Source organism: Mustela erminea, chromosome 9 (genome assembly GCF_009829155.1).
Source record: "Mustela erminea isolate mMusErm1 chromosome 9, mMusErm1.Pri, whole genome shotgun sequence".
NCBI classification, from domain to species: Eukaryota; Metazoa; Chordata; class Mammalia; order Carnivora; family Mustelidae; genus Mustela; species Mustela erminea.
In genome coordinates, this window is record NC_045622.1 from 20435202 (window position 1) to 20461053 (window position 25852).

The 25852-nt window shown below is 45.6% G+C and overlaps 2 protein-coding genes across 4 annotated transcripts in view; one reads left to right on the forward strand and one right to left on the reverse strand.

Annotated features, from left to right (window-relative positions):
- Window positions 1-1578, forward strand: part of SLC37A2 (solute carrier family 37 member 2) — a 22900-nt gene extending 21322 nt beyond the window's left edge. For both annotated transcript variants that reach the window (XM_032357528.1, XM_032357529.1), the window contains one exon: window positions 517-1578. Coding sequence is in view for 1 of the 2 variants with exons in the window: in XM_032357529.1 (XP_032213420.1) it covers window positions 517-532 (16 nt within the window). In the remaining variant the exon portion in view is untranslated. The remainder of the gene's footprint in view (window positions 1-516) is intronic.
- Window positions 1-23098, reverse strand: part of TMEM218 (transmembrane protein 218) — a 24352-nt gene extending 1254 nt beyond the window's left edge. Inside the window, exons 1-4 of one of the 2 annotated variants that reach the window (XR_004289098.1) lie at window positions 22900-23098; window positions 12722-12831; window positions 11765-11867; window positions 8091-8291 (exon numbers count right to left, since the gene is read on the reverse strand). Coding sequence is in view for 1 of the 2 variants with exons in the window: in XM_032357530.1 (XP_032213421.1) it covers window positions 8157-8291; window positions 11765-11867; window positions 12722-12831 (348 nt within the window). In the remaining variant the exon portion in view is untranslated. Of the gene's footprint in view, window positions 1-4464; window positions 8292-11764; window positions 11868-12721; window positions 12832-22899 lie in introns of those variants that run through there. The other variant, XM_032357530.1, reaches the window with a different exon arrangement.
- Between the last annotated feature and the right edge of the window lie 2754 nt (window positions 23099-25852).

A 25852-nucleotide genomic window follows, 5' to 3' on the forward strand; every position in this document is an offset into this window, starting at 1 on the left:
GGTGTGTGGGGGCCTGCTTTCCTCTGTCCTCTTGCCACCCGGAGCTGGGCGGGCTCTGAGGAAGGCTGGTGCAGGGGGAGTGGAGGAACTTGCTAGGGCAGGGGGACCACTGGGCCTGGAACCGGGAATCCCTGGATGGTCCCAACTTCTCAGCTCACTCGCATTGATAAGACCATGGGCATGGCCTTTGTGCCCCCACATCCTTCTATGTATAACTGGGTGTGCTCAAACCTAAGACATAACCACTCAATCAGAGGCTGAGACAGGATGGATCTGGGATCCTGCTTTGTCAAACTGTCAGGTGTGGCACCAACATTGCAAGGCTTTCATTATCAAGCTTACTTGCTAATTTGCCACTGAAGGGGAGGAAGGGAGCCCTAATGACAGAACAGCGATGAGAGTCAATTATTAAGGGACCCTACAAACCTGCCTTCCCTGTACTCCTCACTGGGGCAGGAGCTTACAAACCTGTCTGTGTCTTACTTTCTCTTCCCTTGCCTCTCACCCCTCCTGTAGGTATAAAGAGATATGAAGCCCTGATTCGAAGAGAAGCACGGAGGGCCCCAGCTGATTCCCAAAGTGCTCTCCCCCGACCCCCGCACGGGGGCAAGACAATGGAACCCACCACAGACGGGCTGACGGTCCTCTGAGGGGCTGGGAGGTTCTCCGAGGGAAGGGGCCTGCCAGCAAGAGGATTCACAGCCCTGAGCTCCAGAAGCTGCAAAGCAGAAGGGTTGGGGATCAGAGCTGAGTGGTGTCTCCAGCTTGGTAAGGGAAGGATCTGCTCTGACTCTTGCTTGTTCAGATTCCAAGACAGGAGGCAGGGGGTGGACATGGGCCCAAGGCCTGGCAATGGTGTGTCTCTCCTTCCTGTGTGGAAAGTGAGCCTCGGTGCTCAGCCTATACCTGTCCATGGATTTCTGACCCTATTTGAGAGCCACCGAGCCTCGCTTCCTTCCTTTGTCCATAAGCCAGCTTTCTTGTGTATTCCCCATGTTGGAACCTCTTCTACCCTGCATTTGATCCTGACTCCTGACCCGAGTCGATTAAAGTGTTATCACTGTATTCTGTGGGACCAGGACCAGGGAGAGGCAAAGGAGGTGCCGAGGGGACAGACGTTAGGGAGGCATCGCTCTTGAGCCTGGGGCTGGGCTTCCCTGGCCCCAGTCTCATCCCAGCCCTCCGTGTCCCCAGGGGAAGAGCACATCAGAACAGTGCGGGGGAGGGGGGGCAGGCCTGACTAAAGCCACAGGGGCCAGTGACCACCAAGTGCTCACCGCACATGAGCCCTGCTCTGGGAACAGAGTAGATGGTGGGCACGGAAGACGGACTTCCGCCCGAGCACAGGCCCCAGGATGACAAGACTAGCAAGAAGGAAGCTGCCTGGCTCATTCAGGCCACTGTCCCATGGGCAGTGGCCCGAGCTCTCTGCGGCCTGCATCCCCTTCCCCCGTGTTCCTGCCTTACTTCTCCTGCCCACCCCACCCCAGAGTGCTGCCTGCCAGGCTAGACCTTGGCATTGTTCCCTGACCTCCGAAGCCACCCATCAGCACAATACAGATCCCTTTTGCCAGCCGGGCCTGTGCTCATCCTTGTCAGGGCCTGGCACGGCCGCGTGGGCTGCCACGTTCCCAGACTGGGGCTGGCCACATCTCCCTGAGGAGATGCTCGTGACCACACGGTGGGGGGTGGGGGCCTGTGGGGCTCAGCAGGAGCTAGAACCCCACACAAAGTGCAGCTGTAGAGCCCTACACAAGGTGCAGCTGTGGCATTAACGGGGACGCTGGGGCCAGGGCAACACTGACACAGCTTGTACACACTGCCCTGGTGACAAACTGACACTCACTCGGGTTTGAAAGCAGGTGATGGTCTGGGATCTCTGGGTCGGGTGCCCCCGGGGCGGTACGGCCAGCTTTCTTGGAGGCTTCTTTCCGAGCAGAGGCATCTGAGCGGCTCGCTGAGGGAAGCCACTAGATGGTGCCATCCTCCGCCGGCAGAGCCCGGCGTGGGCCGCACACTCTTCCTGCTTCCAGGTGGGGAGCAGAGGGTGCTCTGTTCACCACCTGTCAGCCTTCTCTCCGTTGCATCGGGTCAGGGTAGGAAGGCTGGGAGACTTCCTCCTGGGGTGGGAGGCTTCCTCTGCCCTCACCTCGCCCCTGACTCCTGTGAAGCCTGTGTCCTCACCTAGAAGGCAGTCCCGGCACGACCTGCCTCAGAGGACGGGCATGAAGGGAGCCGACTGAGTCAGTGTTAAGCACATGCTGCCCACCCCTGAGGAGCTTGACTGGGAAAGGGAGAAGATAGAAATACGGAAACATTTTTGAACAAGACGGGGGTGGGGGGGGGGATCGCTGGAGATGGTGCCCGGAGCTGAGAGGCTGCACCATCCCCCAGTCCAGCCTGAAGGGACAGGGGCAGGGGTGTGATCCGTGGAGGAAGGGAGGTGAAAGGCATCAGAAGAAGAACGAGTGGGACTTGGGCACGTGGCTAGTTTGATAAGGTAGGGAGGGGACCTGGAAGAGGGAGGACATGGACAGGAACACTGAGCATGCCGCTGAGAGCGCAGCAGGGGGACCCGGAGAGCGGCAGTATGTGCCCGCTTGTGCCTGGCCAGCCAAGGGATCAGCGGGGTGCTAGCAATGAGCAGAAGGCCTGTGGAGCTCAGCCCCTGGCCTCAGCGATGAGGATGGCGGCTGTGGGTGGGAGTTAGGGGGAGACGGCAAAGGTGGAGGAACCCAGGCCCTGGTCTGTGTCCCTGTGCACAGGTCTCCCAGGCCCCGGGTTCCCTGCCCCACCTCCGCTCTGGGCGCCAACTGTTCCCCGGAAGCCTGCTACCTGCCTTCTCTCTGGGCCTCAGCACTCACTTGGGGCTAATGCAGGAGCATTACGTTAATTAGTTATTCATTTAATTTAACTTCACATTTGGTCTCAATTAAGCTTAAAGTGTTCTTCCTTATAGATGTTACAATAGCACTTGTAATTAAAAAGCAATAACTCTTTGCATTTCTCCTTTAGAGAGCCATTGGGAGGCTGGGGTGGTGTGCGGTTGCGGTGGGAGGGGCGGAGAGGAGAGAAGTAATGAAAAGAGAGGGAACCCTTGGTACTCGGAGGCTTTCAGCAAGGCTGAAGTTGGGGCAAAGGAGACTCAGCACATCATAGGGACTGGAGATTGCTCTTGGGGATAAAGCCATGAGGTGGGGAGAGGATGGAAACTGGAGGGCGAAACGAAGCAAGACTTAGACTCGGAGGGTGGGGCCGTAGATCCTATGGTGGGCAGAATAACACCCTCTCCCCCAAAGATGTCTACATCCTAAACCCAGGGCCCGTGAATATGTTAACCACAGATGTGATTAAGCACCATGAGATGGGGAGACTATCCTGGGTGGTCAGTGTGGGCCCAGAGTAATCACAAGGCTCCTTACAAATCAAAGAGGGAGGCAAGACTGTCAGTGGTCAAATTAGAAGATGGGGCTCTGAAGACAGACGAAGGGTATACTAGCTCAGAATCCACAAGGACAGCCTCTAGAAACCAGAAAAAGAAAGGAAATGGGATTCTCCCCTAGAGCCTCCAGAACCTTTATATGAGCCTCGTGAAACCTAGTGCAGATTTCTGACCTCCCAAACTGTAAGATAAGAAATCTGTATCATTCCAAACCACTAATTCGGTCGTACTTCGTTACTACAACAATAGGAAGTTATTACCTGTTCCTCAGTGTAGACCTAGGGAAACATCATTTGGAAGACTGAAAAACCAAAAAGATCCCCAAAGATTAAAAGGAAACATGTAGGGAATGGCTATGTAACTCTGAGGTCCGGGGAAATGCTGCCTCTGTGACTTCCCCGAGTTCTCTGAGGGCAACGCCTGACACATTCTTTACAATACCCAACATGGTGATGGAAGCCAGAAAAAAGTAACTTTCTCATTCTGTTCGTGGTGTTGGGCCCTGATTTTGATCCCTACTGTCCTTTCTTAGGTCCCAGGAACCTGAGACAAGAAGATGTGTGCTGGGGTGGGGTGGAGGGCTGGAAGCATTTTTTCCTGGAGTAAACAGCGACTGCTGATAATGATCTGTTAGAAACAGAGACCAAGAAACAAATACATTCTTGGTTTGTGGCTTTGGTTCCCCCACTGGCACCTCTGAAAACCAACCCAAGTATCAAACATTCCAGGTGGACAGCGCTTAAGAGAGAGACAGCTGGGTATGTCCTGGAAAACAGCCTCTGGGCGGCCCCACTCTGTCTCTCAGCCAGGGAGGAGCCAAAGTCCACCAGGCAAAGACCCACCAAAAACACTCGGTGGATGAGTGCCGGTGTCTCTGAGGTCCCACGTGGCTTTTAACTGCTTTGTCTCGGACTCTTGCCCAATCCCCATTCTGGGTTTTCCATTTGACTTAGCTGCGGCTTTTTGCTATTTCTATCAACTGGATTTATATTGCTTGACCTTAGTCCCTTGTTTTTCATTCATTTTTTTTTTTTAATGGAGCAACACAGTAAAATACTAAATAATATAAATAATAATAAAAGTACATAGAAGCTTAGGCTGGAGCCAAACTACCTGACTTCAAACCCTGACTCCTGTTTAACCCTGAGCTGAATGACCGCAAGTAAATCACCCCTTCCCGATCGGTGAAATGGGGATATTAAGAGCACCGACTTCATATGGTTGCTTATGAGGATTATTTAATATTTACAAAGCATTTAGAAAAATGCTTAGAACATGTTGGTAAATATAATAAAAACTGATTTCAGCCTCTGAGGAATAGAATATTTCCAAGTATTAGGATGGAAACAGAGATTAAAGATCGAATCCTATGAGCTACAAAAACTCCTTCCAACCCTGAGTTCCTGTGCTCCTGTGAGGATGAATCCCACATCTGGAAACTTGTTCCTACATACCAACAGCCAGATACTTAAAGGTTTAAGACAAGAAGTTATGACAAAATATTTATTATTTGTACTCTAGGTGCTAATTAAAAATTCTGTAATGGAAATTCTTACCTTTTTAAAGATATTGGTTAGAAAGGACGGGGGACCAATAGCTACAAAAAATATTAGCCAATACAGAAATCAGGAGTTGCTTGCAAGCCAAAAACGATCCTTAAACTGTCTGAGGAGTGAGATGTTAGGAATCCTGATGTCAGGTTTGAGCCCCATTATTAACTTGGGAAACTCTGAAAATCTCTTCTGCTCTCTGCCTCTTTCTCTTCCACAAAATAATTGCGGCAGGTTTCTTTACACTTTGAAAAAAAATCAAGGTTTGAAAATAATCAAAGTAAAATAAAAATGCTTCAACTGAAGCGGCAGTGAGATAGAGTTGATGGAAGAGTTGTCTTAGAGAACAGAAGGAGAAATGGATCGCTGTGCGTTAGGATGAAGTGACCAGCTGCATACACAGTACAAAGCATGAACGAATGGCTATGCATTTCCTAGGATCTGAACGATGGTACAATAATTTTGATGAATTTTTAGATTAAATAGCTAATCCAGCATGTCACCAAAGAATGTCAGCTTTACTTCCATTTTTATATAGGAGAAATTTAAGGAACTTGTCTGAAAACTACCTAATATGTGTGTGTTTTGCTGGTTTGAGGGACCGTCTAAACTATAACACGCAGCGCCACCTAGCGGACCGGGCCAACGTCTCCGTTGTGGGGTAGTGCCTGCTAATGGAGCTTCTGTCAGGTTTTACCAGGCTCTGAAACCACCTGTTTTTCATGGCGCACTCTTGATTTACTCTCCCTATCCACCTTGTAAAGAGTGTGGATCACCACAGTCTCTCTGCTACAGGATCCCCTCTGGGTAAGGCACAGTAGAGCACGGCGTGCTTGAAAGCCACTGACCAAAGAATGATGAATGGGGCACTCAGATGACCTCTAGGCCCTGCCTCCAGGAAGGCAGTGAGCCCAAGGGGCGCCATATTAAACACCGTAGGCGTGCCCTATGTAGAGCTCTCAGTAAATTCATTTTTTAAGCCTTCTGCTTCTTATCCCACCCCTGTGGGGGTGTTTTGGGGCTTGGCCATGACTGCTTGGAGGATGAAGGTAGAGGGTAATCTATCAGTCATCTCCCCACAGCTGGTCGATATGGACTGGGAATCTACAGAAGGTAGGCCACGCTAAAATACTTCATAGAAAGTGTATTTTTTGCCCTTAACACACAAACCAGCCATTTATGTATCTGTGTAAAACACACACGTGCACGCACATGCTTTAGAAAGCTGTGGTGTTTTAGTTTCCAACCTTAACACATTTTTCTTCATGTAAGTAGTCCCCCAAAACTTCATAGCTATTATCCATTGATCTCATAGTCGGACACCTTTGTTGGGGAATAAAAAAGATAGATTCAAGGTCAGAACCTACAAGTCTTCCCAGACTTGCTCTGTCAGCAACTCTCTCAGGAGGAGAAAAATGGCTGCCTGTGCTTGTTAGAGGAGTCCAGGCTCCACTTGGCTGGCTCAACATCTCCACACAGCTTCAGTGCACCTGGAAGCTTCAGTGCAAGTGTCTAGAGAAGAGCACCTAGCCTGACCGCCTGCTTGCTCCGCTTTCCCCACGTGTCTGCTTTCTCCTCTCTCCCCTCCAATCTGCTCAGAGGTATGTTTCTTCTTTCTGTTCTTACCTGTGGGCCCTAGGCCAGATGAAGAGACTAGTCCTTTGAAGTGTTCTGTGACAAAGCCTTATCTGCAAAGGTTTTCCAAACCGAATAGGATAGAGACAGTTCAAGTGTAAAAATAAATACACCTGGCCCTCACCAGTCCATGACTCCCCAGAGTCACCCATTCTCTCCTCTTTTAATTTAGAGCTTAGCCCCCACTGCAGTATCATCTCTACACTGAAAACAGGCTCCAGGACAGAAAGGGAAGGAGACGTGGCCCTGACTTCCTTGAGCTCTCAGTCAAAGCTCCACAAAGCTCAGTGTGTTTTCTTCCTAGTCAGAGACAGACCTCAGGGTCTGCCACACCTGGTCGCACACGTTAGCTGTTGCGTGACACCTGGGCAAGTCAGCTCATCTCTTTAAGCCTTACTTTTTTCTACTTTAAAACCAGATTACAATAAATATATTGTAAAATTTAAAGACATTGAATTATAAGGGAACTAGTCTACTGTTGGCCTATAACACATGCTCAAAGTTCTCTTTCCATCCTGTTTTCTGGTTCTTCATTTTAAGCCAGAATATCCTTCATTTAGTTCTAGGGAGTTAGGAAGAGACTTCTGAAGTGGAACCAGCCCAGGGGCTCTCCATTTAATAATAAATTTCGGTTGGCAGGGGATCTCACACAGGTATAAAGTTCTTTCTAATCCTAGGAATGTACATTTCTCACCAGCTTTGGAGAAAAGGCTACACAGCTAAAAAGAAATGATCATAACCCAAAATGGACTCTTATCACAATTAAATAAGGCACACGAAGGCTACCAAATTCAGAAAGAGAAAGAATCTAGAGATCTATAGCAACAAGACAAACAACCAACACTTCCGTATCCTTCCTTTAATCCCCAAGTAAATTTGAAATATAGAATATAGATTGAGAAAGCTGTAGCCAAGAGTCTGAAGTGAAAGCCAGTCCTTTGGTTGGTTATTGCTTTATTAGAGCAGAGGGAAGGTATACCTGTTGCCTATACAGGTTCTGTGGTGCCATATGCACACGGTCAACAACCAACACCTGGTTAAGTCTTCCAACTCATCACATTAAAATAAGCTTTTGAACTTCGAGTGCCTTTCCTTTCCAAATGATCCCACCCTTTTAACTAAGAATCTTGGGTATTATCAAAAAGATGAGATTCTTCCGTCTCTTGGACAGTAGAAGCCGAAGTGCTCATTTTCCCCAAATCCACTTACTGATGTCTTGATTGAAACTCTACTGGAAGTAGAACCCTGTTACTTCTTCCCTTTCAAAACAGATAGAAAACCTGAGGAACGAGTGTGAAGAAGACCGCAACATCCCTCTGAAGATGATGGGAATCGTCTCCACAGGGCCAATTTTGCAACCCCGTTTCTGGAAGCCAGGATTCAAGGGATTTGTCCTAGTTGTACATGGATATTTCTCTGACCTTAAGGCATGACGGCTGTCCAAACAAGGCTCTGAACAGTACCTTTCCGCTCACCGGTGACATCAAACGTGAAGGACAAAACAGGGTCCTGGTTTTCCAGAACAGTGCTCAGTAGGACCGCAGTGGTTTGGCGTAGATTGGCTCTAGGACATGATGAATGAGAACCAAAAAGAGGCCTCCAAGGAAGACAGCAGTGAGGAAAGCCAGCAGGACATAGCGGCCAATGAAAAAGGAATCCACAATCTGTGGAGAAAAACATCAAAAATGAAATTACAGTCACTCCAGCCCCCTGCTTGTGCTCATCTGAAACCTTTGATGAGTGAGCCCAGAGTCTGTTTGCATTTGTGACTTCCAGTAACATTCTGCTCTGAGTCTCCTCTGTAAACCATTAGGAAAGAACCTTAACTCTGTGCCAGAAACACAAGAAAAAGACAAGATTAATGAAGTACAGGGAAAAATATGGCTCAATTTAAGAGGAGGTTCACGAACACTGTGAAGACCTTGGATGAGCTCTTTTATGTTCTGAAATCAGTTATCTGAAAGAGTTCATGAGAAGCTTGCTTGCTTGGTCTTAGAAAAGCTCGTTTTTGTTATTAAATTTTTTGTTATGGAGAATTTTAAACGCATATAAAAAGATGATGGTATAATAACCCCCATATATCCAAGATCAAGCCCCCAAATCATCAACCCACTGCCGATTCCAGAGGGTTCCTTTTTAAAATGGAAAGGTGATTCTTTAGAACTGTCATCACAAGAGTCCTGGACCCTAACATTCATAATCCAGCACTCCAAGCCTTAGGCTAAATGGCCATTTGCCTGAGATATTAAAATGTTGAGAGGACAGATAACGAGCCCCAAACCATCCAGCTGGCTGCCTGGCAACCGATCATACTTGAAGCCCCAAAGCTGCTGGTTTTTGCTGACAAAACCTACACTTAGAATTGGCTCTGCCCACTTGTCTACTGTCTGCTGCCAGAGCTCTACTCTCCCCAGATCCAAATGGTGGTGCTTAAATCAGTGCAGGAAAAAGCAAATTAATCTAATGGACCTAATGGAGCAGGAACACGAACCAAGTAATGGGGTGACTTCACAGCTTCCCAAAGGGAAAAGAACCGAAAATATCTGAGAAGCAATTGTGGGAGACAGAATAATGGCCCCCAAATGTCCACATCCTAACCTCCAGAAATGGTGAATATGTTAGGTTACATGGCAAAGGAGAAATAGGGTTGTCAGTGGAATTGAGGTTGCTAATGGGTGACCTTTAAAATAGGGAGATTAGCCTGGATTCTCTAATCCAGGTGGGCCCAGTGTAATCACAAGGGTCCTTAAACCTGGAAGAGGGAGGCAGAAGAGAAGGTCAAAGAAAGAGAGGGAAAGATGCAAGTAGAGTCAGCGAGATGTCACCTTGCTGGCTCTGAGGACGGAGCATAGGGGCTGCTAGCCAAAGGCAGCCTCTAGAAGCCGGGAGGACAAAGAAACAAATTCTTCCCCAGAACCTCCAGGAAGGAAGACAGCCCTGCCAACCCCTGACTCTATCCCAGGGCGACTGTGTTTGGACTCCTAACTCACAGAACTGTAAGATAATCTGTCTGTGTTGTAAGCCACGAAGTCGGTGGTGATTTGTTACAGCGGCAACAGGAAGCTAATACAATGGTGTGACACGGAGGACCTGCCAAGTCCTCGCACTGCTCTGATCACCGAGATCCCAAGATACCAAGAAGAAAAGGGCTGCTCCAGAGATTACCCCAACAGCCAACTTACAACAAAGGTCAGTTTGATAAAACAGCTTTAACATAACTTTGACCTTGGCTCCAGTACCGAACAAGTCTCTCGCGGGCTACATGTTTGCTCGTTTGACACGTTTCACTTTTTAATTAGCCAATTAGCAGGCCTTGGGTGCCGAAGGCCCAGGTCATGTATTATTGATACAGTATCGAGCCAGGCTGCTGCAGGGGCCAGTGCTCAAACCCTGAAAATGAAAACACCAATTCTGTTGGCCTCGCTGACGGACATATTTTGCTCAAACCTCCTTCTTGTCTCCTGGGTCTGCAACTCGTAGGACAGAGGGTAGAGGGACTGAATTCAAAACAGTGTGTTCTCTGTGCCCTTCTTCCAATATTCACATCCACAGCCATCCAGAGATATGGCCCTTCCTCACCCGTCCCCTCTCCGACAGGGAAACGGAGGCAGGAGTCTATTCCTGGCCCCCACACTTGGTATTTGCACCAACAGAGTGGTTTTCAAATGCTGACCAAAATCCCTGACACGTATGGAAACGATTCCTTACGTGCGTGGTATTATGTCCCATGGACTTTTCAGAACGAAATTCCTTCCTTTTGCCATGATTAGTTGTAGATAGAGTTATAAAGGTGTGTCAGTTGTAGTCAGGAAGTCGTATAATTCTGTGTACTGTGGTCTACTGTCGATGCTCACCCATGAACTCTCTGTGATGGCCCCCAAAATTCTGATGAGTCCCCAACAGTGAAGGTTTTGCAGACAGACCTCAGCTTGAATCCTTGCTCTGACTCTTCCCATACGTATATGACCCTGGGCAAGTTACTTAACCTCTTATAGCCTCGGTGTCCTAACCTATAAATTGGGGATAATAATAGCACCTACTTCATACAATTTAGGGTTATCTTAGGTTTAAGTGAGATAATGCAAACAAGGTGCTTAGCAAACAACCTCACACAGAGAAATCCCTTGAAAATGTTAGATGGGGCACCTGGGTGGCTCGGTCAGTTGAGCATCCAACTCTTGATTTCGGCTCAGGTCATCTCAGAGTTGTGGGACTGAGCTCTGTAGCAGGCTCTGAGCTCAGTGGGGAGTCTGCTTCAGATTCCTTCTCTCTCCCTCTCCCTCTTCCCCTTCCCCATCTCCTTCTCCCCCAACAAAAAAAAGTGAGTTAATGTCATCATTACCACTTTAAAAAATGCAAATGGGAAGTTGAGAGGAAAGAAACTGCTAGAAGGAGTAATGGGAGATAAGAAGTGCCCCAGGCAGGAGTGAAGCCGACAGGTGAGGTCTCCGGAAGGACTCTGAGGGAGATGGTAATTATCCCTCTAGAGAGGTGGGCGCAGGTTGATGGGGTTCCAGGAACACAGGCCAGCTGATCCCCCAGATGGTAGTCAGTACCGCATTCAGCTGTCTCCACAACCTCTGCTTTCCACAGAAATGCTCTCTCCCCACCTACCTTCTCTATGGAGAGTTGTCCCTTCAGAGCACGGGTGGAGGAATCAAACACACGGAGACGGGCGAGCACGCCGCTCAGCAGGCCGCTCGGCACGCCTAACGCACCGCATACACTTTGGCCAGGATTTGGGTTTCTGCGCCCAAACTACCGGGATGGGGACACCTGCACTTCAGGGCCAGACCCTGTTCCTACTCTGAACTCATTTTCTCATCTCCGGCCCCCACAGTGTCAGGTGGCTCTCGAACACACTGCTTGTGCAGCTTAATGACCAGCGGGCATCGAATCAGGCAAATAACCGCCCCATGGTTTGCAGGTGTGAATCACAGTGAGATTTTTGTCCCGGGTGAGAGGACAGGGGAATGTAAAACTCCCTCCAAGCTATCCCCCTCTCACGTTAACTTTACGCTTCTAACACATTTCAGCTGGCCTGTCACAGGGGGAGCAGCTCAGGGCAAGACGAAGGTGTAGATCAAGGGAGACAAGAGTTATGACTCAGGAGGTGAAATAAAGCCAGTAGTTGTACCTTCGTTTCTACCTCAGGGGCTGGGACTTCACCGGCTCGGGGGAAGAGCAGCAGAACCGACGTGATGATCAGAGCACCAAAGAACACGAAAACGACAGAGAACCTGGGGTCCAAAGACAGAATGTTACGAGCATGGTTTACAGATTCCTCTCTCTTCAGTTAGGTCTGGAGCAGCTTTTCCCTGGAGCCAATATTCTAAGTTTCAGTCTCTTAACAAGGCCCAGAGCCCTGCTGCCCACGCTGTCCGGAGAATTTAGAAATCTCTCCCCTTCAGCCCAGAGCCCTTCTTTTTGGACAGGCCCCCAACTGGATGCATTCCTGTTGATGCCTGGTAATCCCAAATTCCTAAGAATGAGAATGGGTACTTTTTATTTTGCCTCTGTGTGCTCATAATCATGAACAATCAAAGAAGCCCTTCTCTCTTCTCAACTTCTCTGTCTTTAGCTGGAAGACTTTGGCAAATTACACTGCTCGCCGCTTCATCCGGACACGGTCTGGCCACAGCACAGCTCTGCAGTGTGGTCGTGGTCTGTGTACTGAGGCCAGTGTCCTAAAGAGAGCCAGCCTAAGCCATCAGCACGTCTGCAGTGTCCCCATGCCCAAGTCAGAGCCTCAGGGACTGGACCAAGCAAGTGCCCTAAGTCGGAACAATTCAGAAACATACACCCTCCCAAGAAGTTCAACAGGCAGCGAATGCGGATTTCCTTTTTGTCTCTTCTGTCCCCCCCATCGCCTCCACAGTAAGAGCTAGAAAACACCATTTCCTTTCTCCTCTCACCTCTGCGTCAGAGCATAAATAACGCAGTCAGTGCTTATAATAACAGGTTAAAATGCAACTCATTCAAACTGCCAGTAATTACAAAAATGATCTTCTGGATTCTAACAGTTTCACGAACATCAGCGATTTCAGTTCTAATTGCTTTTACCTTGGACTCCCAGCTGGAGAGAAGGCCTTACCTGGCTATCCTGGAGGCTCTGGATAACAGCACACACAGCAGCAGCACCAGTACCCAGAGGAGGGCCAAGAGGAACACGCCGGCCCCCACCCCTAGCACGGTGCCAGCCATCTGTGGGGGAGAAGAAGTGTGAGCGCTGCACCCCGCACACCCCCTGCGCCAGTTCTGCCTGTCTTCCTCCCACTCCCGGTATGCGTGAGGGTGTTCAGACAAATGCAAGTACAGAAAGTCTGAACTCAGTCTGACGAACTTCTGATGACTGATGTGATGGCAGGATTAACTGGTACAGATCTTTGGGGGAAGTCCAGTCCCTTCAGAGGATTTAGAAAACTGAAATCCTGGGATGCCTGGGTGGCTCAGTCGGTTAAGCATCTGTCTTCAGCTCAGGTTGTGATCCCAGGGTCCTGGGATCAAGCCCCACATTGGGCTCCTTGCTCAGCGAGAAGCTTGCTTCTCCCTCTGCCTGCTGCTCCCCCTACTTGTGCTCCCTTGCTATCTCTCTGACAGATAAATGAATAAAGTCTTAGGAAGGGAGAGAGGGAGGGAGGGAGGGAAAGAAAAGAAAAGAGAGACCCAGACAATCACAACACAGAAATGTCCCCCTGTGTCGTTGAGACTTTCTTCACCAAAGGAAGCAAACTCCTAAGCCCTTGAAGAAGACAAGGACGATGAAGAAGAAAGGAGCCTCACTGTATTTGAGCATTCACGGAGTGCTAAGTATCTTACAAATACATTTCATTTACTCATGGCCGCAGGTGTCTGAAGTAGGTCTTACTATAGCCGTGTCACAGAACACGTAAGTGAGGCGTCATGCAAAGGGCTATGTATTCACAAACCAATGGCTTACAATAGAACGGTATCCTGTCACGGTACTGGAGGCCAGAAATCTGAAATCAAGGGGCCTGCCAGGTTGGGCTGTCTCTAGAGGCTCTACAGGACAATGCTTCCAGGATCTTCCAGCATCTGGAGGGCCAGGCATTGCTTGGCTTGCAGCTGCATAGTTCCAATCTCTGTTTCCATCTTTCCATGGCCTTCTCCTTTGTGTCTCTGTCACTTCCTCCTCTGTCTTTTATGAGGACACTTGTAGTGGACTTAGTGTCCACCCAAAGAATCTGGTTTGTTCTCCTCTCAAGATCCTCAGTTACGTCTGCAAAGACCCTCCTTCTCCATCAGGTCATGCTCCCAGGTTCCAGGGATTAGGATGTGGGTACGATCTTTTGAGGGGCCATCACTCAGTGGGCCACCCACTCCACTGAGTCTAGAGCATGCCTGATTTTCCACTTCAGTATCAGAGACAAATCTTAAGCAAATAAATTCCTCCTCAGTTCATGGTTTTCTTTACCATGATGGTTTAAATACCACAAAAATTATTATCTATGAGAAGTTCTGTCGTAAAGGCATTGGAAAGTTTGGAAAGGAAGCCCTGGGCATAAACTGCCAAACAAACAAACATTTATTCAGTCAACATCTATACTGTGCCACGGTCTGCGGATCACAAGGGCAGATAAGATGTATCTTCTGACAGAAGCTGCAGGCCCACTGGGGAACACTGTCATGTAAACAGCTATCCATGCCGCACTCTGATAAGGAGACAGCATACAAAGTGGGACAAAGTGGGAGCTGAGGCAGTGCAAAAGGAGAAGGGCCTCAATGAGGAGATGACTTCCCATAGGCCCATTTGGGAAAGAATCCATGTGGTAAGACGACAGGTACGGGGAGGGGCAGGCCGAGAGAGGAGTGGCAGCAGGTGGACTGGGCTCTCACTTGCTTCTCTAATCTATCTGGGGCACCCCCCTCATTAGAGCGCACGGTATTACCCCAATAACTCTAAAGTGCCAAGAGTTTCCCTACCGCTGGGTCCCTGTACTTGCTGTTTCCACTGTCTGGAATTAATCCACAAGCCCCACGAACCTTCCACTATTTGTGGGACTGGCTTCTCCTCATCTGTCTGATCTCAGCTTTAAATGTGCCTTCCTCATAAAGGTCTTCCCTCATGGCTCTGGTTAAAGGAACACCCCGAACAATTACCCTCCATCACTCCTTATTTCCTTCAGGGTCCATTTCACAAACTGTAGTTCACTTTTTAACTTACTATTTACCGGTTTACTTTCTATGTCTCCAACCAGGATAGCAAACTCCAAGAGGGCAGAGATTTTATATCTTGCTTCCCACAGTATCCCCAGTTCTTACCACAGGTATAATAAACAAGAAATATTTGTTGGATGAATAAATGAAGCAGTGCTAACAAATCCACAGAAATCGAGTGAAGGGCTGATATTTAACGTTAGCAAGAGGATTGTAACTTCTGGCCAATATGCTGGACAGCCCTAACACGGGAAGCACCTCGCACAACAGTGGACACATAGAAATGCTTCGTAAAATTACGCAAAAAGAACTCAATACACAGCAGAGCTCGGAAGCAATAACGGAAAATCCTTAAGTATCATAAATGAAAGCACATATCAGAATCTGAGTGGTGAGCAGGAGCTGAGCCCAAAGGTCTACAGGGTTACTAAAACCAGCTGCAGACCCATGGAGTGGTCCCTCCTGAACAGATGAGGTCTCAGACCTACGACACAGAGAACTGAATGAAGAACAAGGCATAAAACCCAGAAAGGGCTCAGTTGTCTTTGAAACAGGGACTAGAACATTTGCTACTGACTCTGTTGGAAGAAAGTTGGCCAAGTACCTCAGGCCGTGAGTGAAAAACAGACTAACCCAAGAGAAATCTGAATCCCAAGCCAACACCACATGCCAGTGCGGGGTTCAAATCATACTACCAAAGCGGTATGGGAATCTTGAGAAGGAAGATTTACATAAAACCAGTCTCAAAGTGAGAAACTCGTGGGATCCCGGCAGAGACAACTGAAACCTCTTGGTAGGGATGCCACACAAGTCAGCGGGCAAGGCTCCCACTAGAGTGGGTATAAAATAAATTTGGGTTGGACATAAAAGGAGTGAAATGGCTCTCATAGCTATACTTTAGCAAGAATGAAAATGAACCAAGAAAGAAGGCATGAAATGTAAGGAGGGACAGTCAGAAAAATACTGGGTAATACTGATAGTAAAGACTTCTGTAATGAAAAGAAGGGCTAATTGTTTGAGGAGTTAAAAACAAAGAAGAACAATAGCAACACAATATGGATATGTCTCCTCAGGCAAGGGAACCAAAAGCAAAAATAAACTATTAGGACTCCACCAAAATAAAAAGCTTTTGCACGACCCAGGAAACAATCAACAAAACAAGAAGGCAACCTAGTGAATGGGAAAAGATATTTGCAAATGGTATTTTCCATAAGGAGTTAATACCCAAAATACATAAAGAACTTCTACAACTCAACACCAAAAACCAATCTGATGAAAAAATGGGTAGAGGTTCTGAAGAAACATTTTTCCAAAGATATTCAGATGACCAACAGACACGTGAAAAGATGCTCAACATCATTCATCATCAGGGAAATGCAAATCAAAATCACAATGAGATATTACACTAGTCAGAATGGCTAGACAAGAAAGAGACAAGAAAGAACAAGTGTTGGTGAGGATGTGGAGAAAAGAAACCTTCATACACTACTGGTGGAACGTAAATTGGTACAACCACTTGAAAAACAGTATGGAGGTTCCTCAAAAAATTAAAAATAGAAATATGATATGATTCAGTGATTCCATTACTGGGAATTTACCCAAAGAAAATGGGAACACTAATCTGAGCAGCCTATGTTTATTGCAGCATTATTTACACTAGCCAAGATATGGAAGCAACCTAAGTGTCCATGGATGGAGGAATGGATATAGATAAGGTAGCTAAAGAGGATTAAAAGGTACAAACTTCCAGTTACACAATAAGTCACAGAGATTCAATGTGTTGTACACCTGAAACTAATATAACACTGTATGCCAATTATACTTTAATAATAAAGAAAATAAAAACAAGGAAGAGCTGAAATATTTGTCAACAGTTACGTGGAAGATGAGAAAGGCAGTTCCAAGTGAAATTATTGGTAATTATTTTGCTCTGGAAGAGATGCCAGTTAATGATCACCTGTAGGCTTTGTTAAACTAAATCTGCATGTTAAAAAACATATAGGTGAACACCAAATAACAGAAACAGGGTAAATAACTTCCACACTAATAGAGTGAAAAAAATAAAGAGGGCAGAAGGCAAGAGGGGAGAGAAACAAAGAAAAAGCAAGTAATTTAGAAAATACAACACAAGATTGTAAAATAAACCCAAATATAACAGTCATCAAAGTAAACACACATGATTATTCTCGAATATTAAAGGAGATTTTCATACTGGATGTTGTTTAAACCGGCTCTTTGCATGGAAAGAATAATGAGAGAGATACTGAAAAAAGGCAACTGATAAAGAAACTGAAAGAGCAAATACAAATAAAACAAAAACAAGGGGGAAAAGGGGAAGATGGGAGGATGTTGTCCAACAGATACAGAGTTTCAGTTTTGTAAAATGAAAAAGTTCCAGAGATCCCTTGCACAACAATGTGAATATCCTTAAGACTACTTAACCAAACATTTAACGTGGTTAAGATGGTGAATTCAAGGTATGTGTGTTTTACCACAATTTTAAAAAAGCCAAACCAAACAAAATAAAATCTGGTGAAGCAATATTAGTATCAAACAAAATAGAACGGAAAGCTTTCAAAGGTATTAAGAGCAACAGTCCCCAACAGGAAAACTGAACAAAAAAAACCCAAACAAACAAACAGAAAACCAACTCAGGACAAATATAAACCCAAGACAAAATTTTTAAATATGTAAAGTCAAAAGGAATCACTGCAATAAATGGACAAACCCACAAATTTAGCGGAGATTTTAATATACCTCTTTCAGAAACTTAAAGTGAATATATGAACGGCCCATAAAGATGTGAAAGGTGCTCAACTCCATTACTCATCAGGAAACTGAAATGAAAACCACCCTGCAGTACCCACCAGATACCCACCAGAATGGCCACGAAGGTATAAACTTCCAGTTATAAAATAAGTATGTCAGAGAGATTCGATATGTTGTACACCTGAAACTGTATGTCAATTACACTTCAACAATTAAAACAAAATAAGGAAGAGCGAAAACATTTATCAACAGTTACATGGAAGATGAGAAAGGGCAGTTCAAAGTTAAATTCTTGGTTATTATTTTGCCCTGGGGAAGGTAACACCACCAAGTGTTGACAAAGATATGGGGTAAATGGAACCCTGATTCCAAGAAACCAAACATCAAAAACCTTTCATGAGGCAAATGGGGAACTCTGAACAGTATTTGTATTTTGGATGGTATTAGGGAATTATTATTTTGTTTTATATGTGATGATATTGGGGTGTCTGGGTGGCTCAGTGGGTTAAGTGGCTGACTCTTGGTTTCGGCTCTGGTCATGATCTCAGGATTATGAGATCGAGCCCCAGGTTCTGCTCTAAGCTCCACTTAGAGTCTTGCCTGTCCTTTTCCCAATGTTCCTCCCCTCACTCATGCTCATCCACATGCACTTTCTCTCTCTCTCCCCCCCAAATGAGTAAAATTAAAAAAAAAAAAATGTGATGACACTGTGGCTACACTGCTAAAAGATTACAACATACATATAGACATGCACAGACATACCACCGATAATATATGTCTGGGAACTTTAGGATTATCCAGGGAAAGGTGAAGGGGGTTAACGTGAAATAGGACGGGTCACCCAATAACTGTTGAAGCTGGATCATGAGTACATGAGTGTTTGCTATACTATTTTTTACACTTTTGAATATATTTGAAACTTTCATAGTAGAAAGATGTGTATATTTCTGGTATAAGTAGGAATAAATACAAAGAAAGGTGTGTTAAGATTTTTAAAGCAAAAATTGCTAAACTTTATTCAAACCTATTAAAAATATTTTATTTATTTATTTATCTATTTATCTATCTATCTGTCTATGAGAGAGAGAGAGAGAACTCACAAGGGGGTAGGGAGATGGACAACAGACCTTGTGCTGAGTGAGGAGGTCAAGGCAGGGCTTGATCTCATGACCCTGAGATCATGACCTGAACCAAAACCGTGAGTCGGACACTCAACTGACTGAGCCTCCGAGGCACCCCCAAAGCTATTTTTCTTTAAAGGCCTGAATAGAATAACCAGAGTAGAGAAATAACCGACATTCTTGGACGGAACGGTTCAATAATAAAAGATCTCAACATCAATTCAATGCAATTCTAACCAAAATCTCAAAATAATTTTTTGTGGAGCTCATGGAACTTGAAAACGTATCCCAAATTCATATGCAAGAGCAAAAGCCCAAGAATAGCGAAAACAATTTTGAGAACTAGGATGGAGACTTGCCTTTCTTGTTACCAACTGCCGCAAGACACATTATAAAACCAAGGTAATTAAAACAGTGTGATATGGCATAAAGACACATGGATCAGTGGAATAAAACAGAGAGCCCAGGAACAGATCCATGCATTTATGAAAACTTGGTATAGGACAGAGTTGGTTCTGATTCAGCAGGTAAAGGATTTCATGGATGGTGTTGGGACAAATGATTATCCAATCAGAAAGCAGTCATACTCGACCTCTACTTTATGTCATATACAAGCCAATTTTAAATGGAAAGTAATTCATAATAAAACAGCATATGTTTAAATATACAAATGTTCAGGCTGACTACACCAGAATATATAATGAAGTACAGCAGTCAGATGCTTGCACCTAAACTTAGAATCCTCATGAGCGCAAAGCTACAAATGCGGGCCCATGCAGGTGTGCTGTGTGGCAACTCAAATACCACGAGCTGGGCTGCCTTCAGCTCTGTGATTTTCTCAAGTGATGAACAACTCTTGTGAAAGTTCCAAAACACAAGTAAGTATAATTTCCCCTTGATTTACATTTGAGTTGCATTCCTGGAAATTCTACTATGTCACACTGTGCCAAAGAATACATTATGTTTATATGAAAAATGGAGTTAGGTTCTAGGCTGAGATTGGAAATGAGGATCCTGTGGGACACTCGAAAATGGTGCAGGATGCAGGACAATTCTTTGCGGCAACCTAGCATCCCCAGCCCTGCTCCGTAAACCCCAGTAGTGTCTCTAAGTCACAACAATAACCAAATGTGCTCTCACAAATTCCAAAATGACCTACAGGGCGGTACCATCCCCTTGGAGAACCAACACTCCAGAAAAGCTCTTGCATAAAGAGACATGTACAAGGATGTTCACTGCAGTTTTTTTTTTTTTCAAAAGAGCAAAACATCTGGAAAAAACCAAAAGGTCTATCAATAAGGGAATGGACACAATATTATATACTCATCATGAACACTTAAAATGAACTTGGCTATCTGTATTGATATGAATGTTATCTCCAAAACAATGTTGAGTGATAAAAGCAAATTACAAAATGAAGCCCACAGTGTGATACCACTTGTATTTTCAAAATTAAGAAGGTAATAAAAGTAACCGATTGTGCCACTCAGTGGCGCAAATAAGCATCTGATTCTCGGTTTCAGCTCACATTGTCATCTCGGTCCTGAGATCGAGTTCTGCGTAGGGCTCTTGCTCAGTAGTCTCTGCTCAGTGTGGAGTCTGCCTAAGTTTCTCTTTCTCCCTCCCTCTGCCTCCCTCCCCGCCCTGTACTCTCTCACACAAGCTCTCTCTCTCTCAAAAAAATAAATAAATCTTTAAAAAGTGACGTATTGTTTACAAAATGCATATATATTGTACAAATATAAACACATGGGCATGGGGCGCCTGGGTGGCTCAGTGGGTTAAAGCCTCTGCCTTCAGCTCAGGTCATGGTCTCAGGGTTGTGGGATCGAGCCCTGCATAGGGCTCTCTGCTCAGCAGGGAGCCTGCTTCCTCCTCTCTGCCTGCCTCTCTGCTTACTTGTGATCTCTGTCTGTCAAATAAAATCTTTAAAAAAAAAAAATACATGGGCATGAATGATGCACAACAATTTCCAAAGGAAAGCAAATGGGGCCAGAAAAGAGAACAGAAGGATCTTAATTCAATCAGTGATGTTTTGTTTCTTTAAAAGAAAAAACTTGAGCAGATGTGCCAAAATGTTCATGTTTGTTTAAGCTAGTTAGTAGGGCATAGGTATCTGTTATACTAGCCAGTATAATAGTCTCGATTTATGAAATTCTTCAGAGAATTCTTAATTTTTAAAGAGGTAGCTGGAGGCTCAGTGTATATGAATTGAGATCAGAGACCAGATTGGGGACCAATAGGGGACTCTCTGGATAAGGGATGATGAGGGTCTGGCCTTCAGTCTTAGCTGTGGAAATGGAAAGGAGTCAAGGGAAAAGGTATTAGAGATGACTCAGGTTTTCTGCTTGGTTGACTGTGCTGATGGCACTATCCTAACAAGATAACTAGTCAAGCTCAATTGCCGATGTTTGGGATAAACTATAGAAATAACTTGTAAAACTTGGACCAACTCTAACGCCTAGAATGCAAGGCAAGTGGTGGTTGAAGTTGGTACCATTAGAAACAAGGCCCTTCAATCCCCCATGGAATATTAAAGGTTTATGAGACACTGGGAATCCATATGTGGCATGGCTTTAAAGTAATGAGACAACTATCCCCAAACTCTTCTAAGAATGCAGTTCATCACTTTATAAACAAACTGTGTACATTTTCTGGCTAAGCATGGAAAGGGAAGCCTGGATATAGTATAGAGTGCTGCTGTGGGAAAGATGTGAACATCTGGTCATTTTATCTTGTTAATTCGGTGTGGGAATAATACTAATGCTTATTTCTCATAGTGGAATAGCTAAATTATTGAGTAAATATGATTAAAAAATTAAAACAATGGTGTTTGGGATACATGTCCGGGACTTTTCCAAACCTTCTTTGAGAACAGATGGTTTAGCCAACTTGCTTTCCAGAGTAAGTCCACTTAAGTCTGTGGCATTTAAAGCAGGTGGACTAGAGTCAGAATAAAGAAATGTCTCCATTTGAACACCCTGTTTAGTAGCTGACAACCAGAGCAACCCCAAGGCCAATTTCCCCCCTTTGTGCTCCTACTGTGAGGTCTTTCTTTGGGAAGAGATCGTCCCAAACTTTTAGAGGTCTGTATAGTGCACTGCTCACTCATTTATTGTTAGTTCTACATACCGTTTCTCACAGCTCTCAGAGAAAACTGAGAGAGGCATACATTCATGCATACAGCCCAGTGGATTAAAAATACACGGCTCGCCATGGCTGTCCATCATGCGTGAGTATACTAATGGCCATTAGGAGATGACTTACAGTCGGGTACAAATGTGGATTCCGTGGAGGGTAAGTTGGTCCTAGTGGGGCTGGTGGTGGGAGCTAGATATCTAACCCATTCCTACATTATCAGACTCAAGACCTTGAAGGCAGCAGAAAACAGAGATTACAGGAATGAATGGCCCTTCTTCAGGATTCCTTTCCACTTTCCTTTATAACCATTCCAAACCTTCAAATATAATGGGGGGGGGGGGATATCGCACATACATTTTTCTACAGTGAACATTTCACTACGGTTTGAATTTTAATGTACTAGGATAATGCTTCTACCTTTGTAATTAAGTAAAATGCAAGGCTGGGAGAAATCAATTGTGGAGCTACGTAAATGCCATCGATGTGGCATCAGGTCCTAACGCACTGCGAGAAAACGGGGATCAGTGGATCCAGACCCGTCCTTCCACCCACTTTCCTGGACGGCGTGCGGGCCGTCTGGAAGCTACCTCCCCAGGCGCTCCCCGGACAGCAGCACTCCAGCGCCGGAGTCAGCACCCCGGAACGCGGGCTCTAGCGTCTCTCCCCAGACCTGCGGCTCGTTCAAACTGGCGGCAGGAAAACGTCGCCCCCGGGTCTCATCAGAATGTTCGCCGGGCTACCTCGCAGTAAGTAACTGGAGAGACTACGGTCTCGGTCATAGGTATTTGAATCAGACACTGACATTCACTTTCTTAGGAGCACGACAAAGAAAGCATCCCTTCTTTCTCAGCCCCAATTAAGTGTTTATTAGCCGCCGGGCCTTGGGAGCAGGTCGGCGGTAAGGGTGGTCTGAGAGTCTGCGCAGAGCCATCCGCCCGCGGCATCTTCTAGCCTCCTCAGCCCCAGCCTCCGCCATTCTCCCTTCGCGGCAGCACCCCACGCCCCCACAACTTTCCTCGCCTCCCCCTCACCTGGCCCTCCCTCTCCCCGGTCCCCTACTCACACCTCACTGTCCGGCCCGTTCCAGCCCACAGGGGCTTCGATCTACTTGTGACGAATCACAAGTGGGCTTTCATCCAGGTGATTCCAGATTCGCTAATCAGCGCCGCTCTTTCAACGCCTAGCTTCCTTCTCATTTGCTTACAACAGCAGCGCCTCCAGGCAACGCTAAGCGTGGTGGGTGGGCACGTCGCACTCCGTTACGCCTTCCGATTGGTGGGTGCTATTGGACCCGAGACCGGCCTCAAGTTCGATTGGATCGAGGCAGTCCTGGCTCCGCCTCCCGTCCCACCCTGTTGTCAATCACACCATCTCTTAGGTAACCCACGGAACCATTGGTCAGTCTAGCGTGGGGGCGGGTTGTTAGGCGGTTCTCCCGGCCTCCTTCGCTGTTACTATGGAGACTACCGCGAGGTTGTGAAGCGGAGGAAGGCAACACCTTCGCCTAGTCTAGAAGTCCGAGATTTGTACAGCGGTTTAGACGTTAATGTCTGTTTCGGAGTCTGATGGGCATCTCAGTCCCCGACCCACTGGTTTGGGTGGGTGGTGGGACTCCAGGGGCAAGTCAGGTTAGGCCTCTGAGAGGTGAGGTCAGGCCCTGACATTGAGGGTTCCTAAAACCTCCCACCCCATCACCCCCAGACGGAACCGAGTCCGAAGCACAAGTTGTATGTACCAGCGTCAGATTTTCGTTTATCCCTGCCTCGCCGTATTTTATTTGGAGCTGTTCTTCCGTTAGCCTTAGGAAGTAGACTGTGGCAAGAATGATTCTTCTCATGGGACAGACTGAAGAAGCGAGGCCAGGGTCCGTCAAATAAATCAGGAGCCACACCTCCAGGCAGCTGGAACTGGTCCATGCCTTAGCCGACTGCTCTTACCTAACTGCAAACTAAAGCTCGCCGTGATTTTGTTCCAAAGCTTTGTATGGCCCGTTAGACCAAAATATCCATAAATCAGGCCAACCAATGGAAATAGGACAGAGGATGCACGCTCCACGGCTGAATCAGGAAGGGAAAACAGACAACACTCAAACAATACCCAATTTGAGAACTGCAGTACTTGCATCTTTGACCTTAGACAACATTCTGAAACATCATGAAGCAAACTATTCAGTCCTGAAACACTGAAACTCTGATTTAGGGAATTCAGCTCCTGCGTCATAGCTTTATGGGTAAAATGGAAGAAGATGGTTGAATTCCATTAAATGTAAGTCTCAAATTTACTTTTAAGGTTTCATTTGCAGTCATATGTCCTAACAAACTACTTCCTATGTGTTTAACAACTGAAACACTTGGCGCAATGCAGAGCTCTGATGTTAAGAAAGCCATTATTTTGATTAATTCATTTCATTGGAATCGAGTGTTAACTGTGGCTAAGCACTGGTAGAGACTATAAGGATACAGAAAATACTGTGTGATTCCTGTGAATACTTAGTAAGCTGTGGTTTGTTACTGCCAACAGCATATGAAACCATTAGGAAATACGTTAAGGCAAGATATAATATGAGCCAAACTTAATTGCCCTCCATAATAATAATAATAATACTTAATATTTGCAGAGCATTTTGTAGTTTTCAGGGCACTTCTTCACCCATATTCTTTGGGGAAAATAGCGTTTTGGCTGGATTTAATTGGGGGTCTTTGTGGTATAGTTAGCATGAATGCTGGGACCTGGCATGTGGGTAGGAATGGAAAAGGTAGAACAGAGGTAGAAGGGAATCCAGGGTGAGAAAACAGTTTGAACAAAGAGAATGAGACATGAATGAGCATTGAGTATCTGGGGAATAATGTGGAGACTGGTCTAAGCCAGAGTGGAGACAAATAATGGAAAATAACACCATTTAGACCAACGGGTTAGAACCAGTTCTGATTTCTTAATGTTTTGGGGAGAAAGTGTTCAGAAGTTCAAGACTGGGAAAGTTAACCTTCTTATACTTCAAATGATCAATCTGACTTTAGTTAAATTATAAATTAAGAATAAGGCATGACTGAGAAGGCACTCTAAACCTCTTACATCTTTCCAGATGGATATAATATTTTAGGTTTCCTCTCACATCAAGGGACCCTCCCCTGGAGCCCCACCTCTATCTTACCCCTTAACTGGGAGGAGGTATTAGTTTTCTGATTAAATAATGATATTCTACCCTCTCACTGAAATTGAGAGAAGTGCTGTCACCATAGTGCTCCATCTTTTGCCGTCTCTTAATCAGAGTTCACTCTAGAGAAGATTGATTACTTGACTATCCAACCTTTCTCCTTTTAAAAATTGTCTCCTCTGTCAAGTGTAATACAGTTCCTCTCCACGTTGCTCCACATCTCTGCTGTATATGTACTGTTAATTTTGTACTTGTAGAATGTATTAGGCACCATATGTATACGCATATCATTTGTTTAATTACAATTTCCTTTTCTCCTAAACAAACCAGAAAGTTCAAGCAATAACAACACAAACCAGGGCCTAATTGACTCTTTCTTCAATGTGTAAAATGATTTTTTATGCTGTCTGAGGTAGCAAAAAGACTATGGCAGGTAAGGAGTGATTTAGCAGAAGGCATAAAATTTTCATGTTCACTTTATAGTCAAAACTTTCTGCCAGAGAGTCCTGAATTTTTTTATATACATTTTCTCATGTGCAGTTATTTGAGCATTTCTGTATGTCTGGAAGTGTACCCCAAACCTAAGTAATTGTTGGTTTTTAGCTGAGACTCAAAAGCTACCATTGTTCTATTCTGCTAATTGGGAAACTGGGTAAACAAAAATTTCCCCCAGTACAATTGTCACTTGTTAAACCCAAGTTACTGGCTTTCCAAGGTCATCCAGAATTAACAGCATGATGTTCCAGGTCATAATGTTTATTTACCTGATGCTATAGACCTGGGGTCAGCAAACTATGGTGTGGGGACCTCATCTGGCCTGCCATCTATTTTGTGTATGACCTATAAGCTAAGAATGAATTTT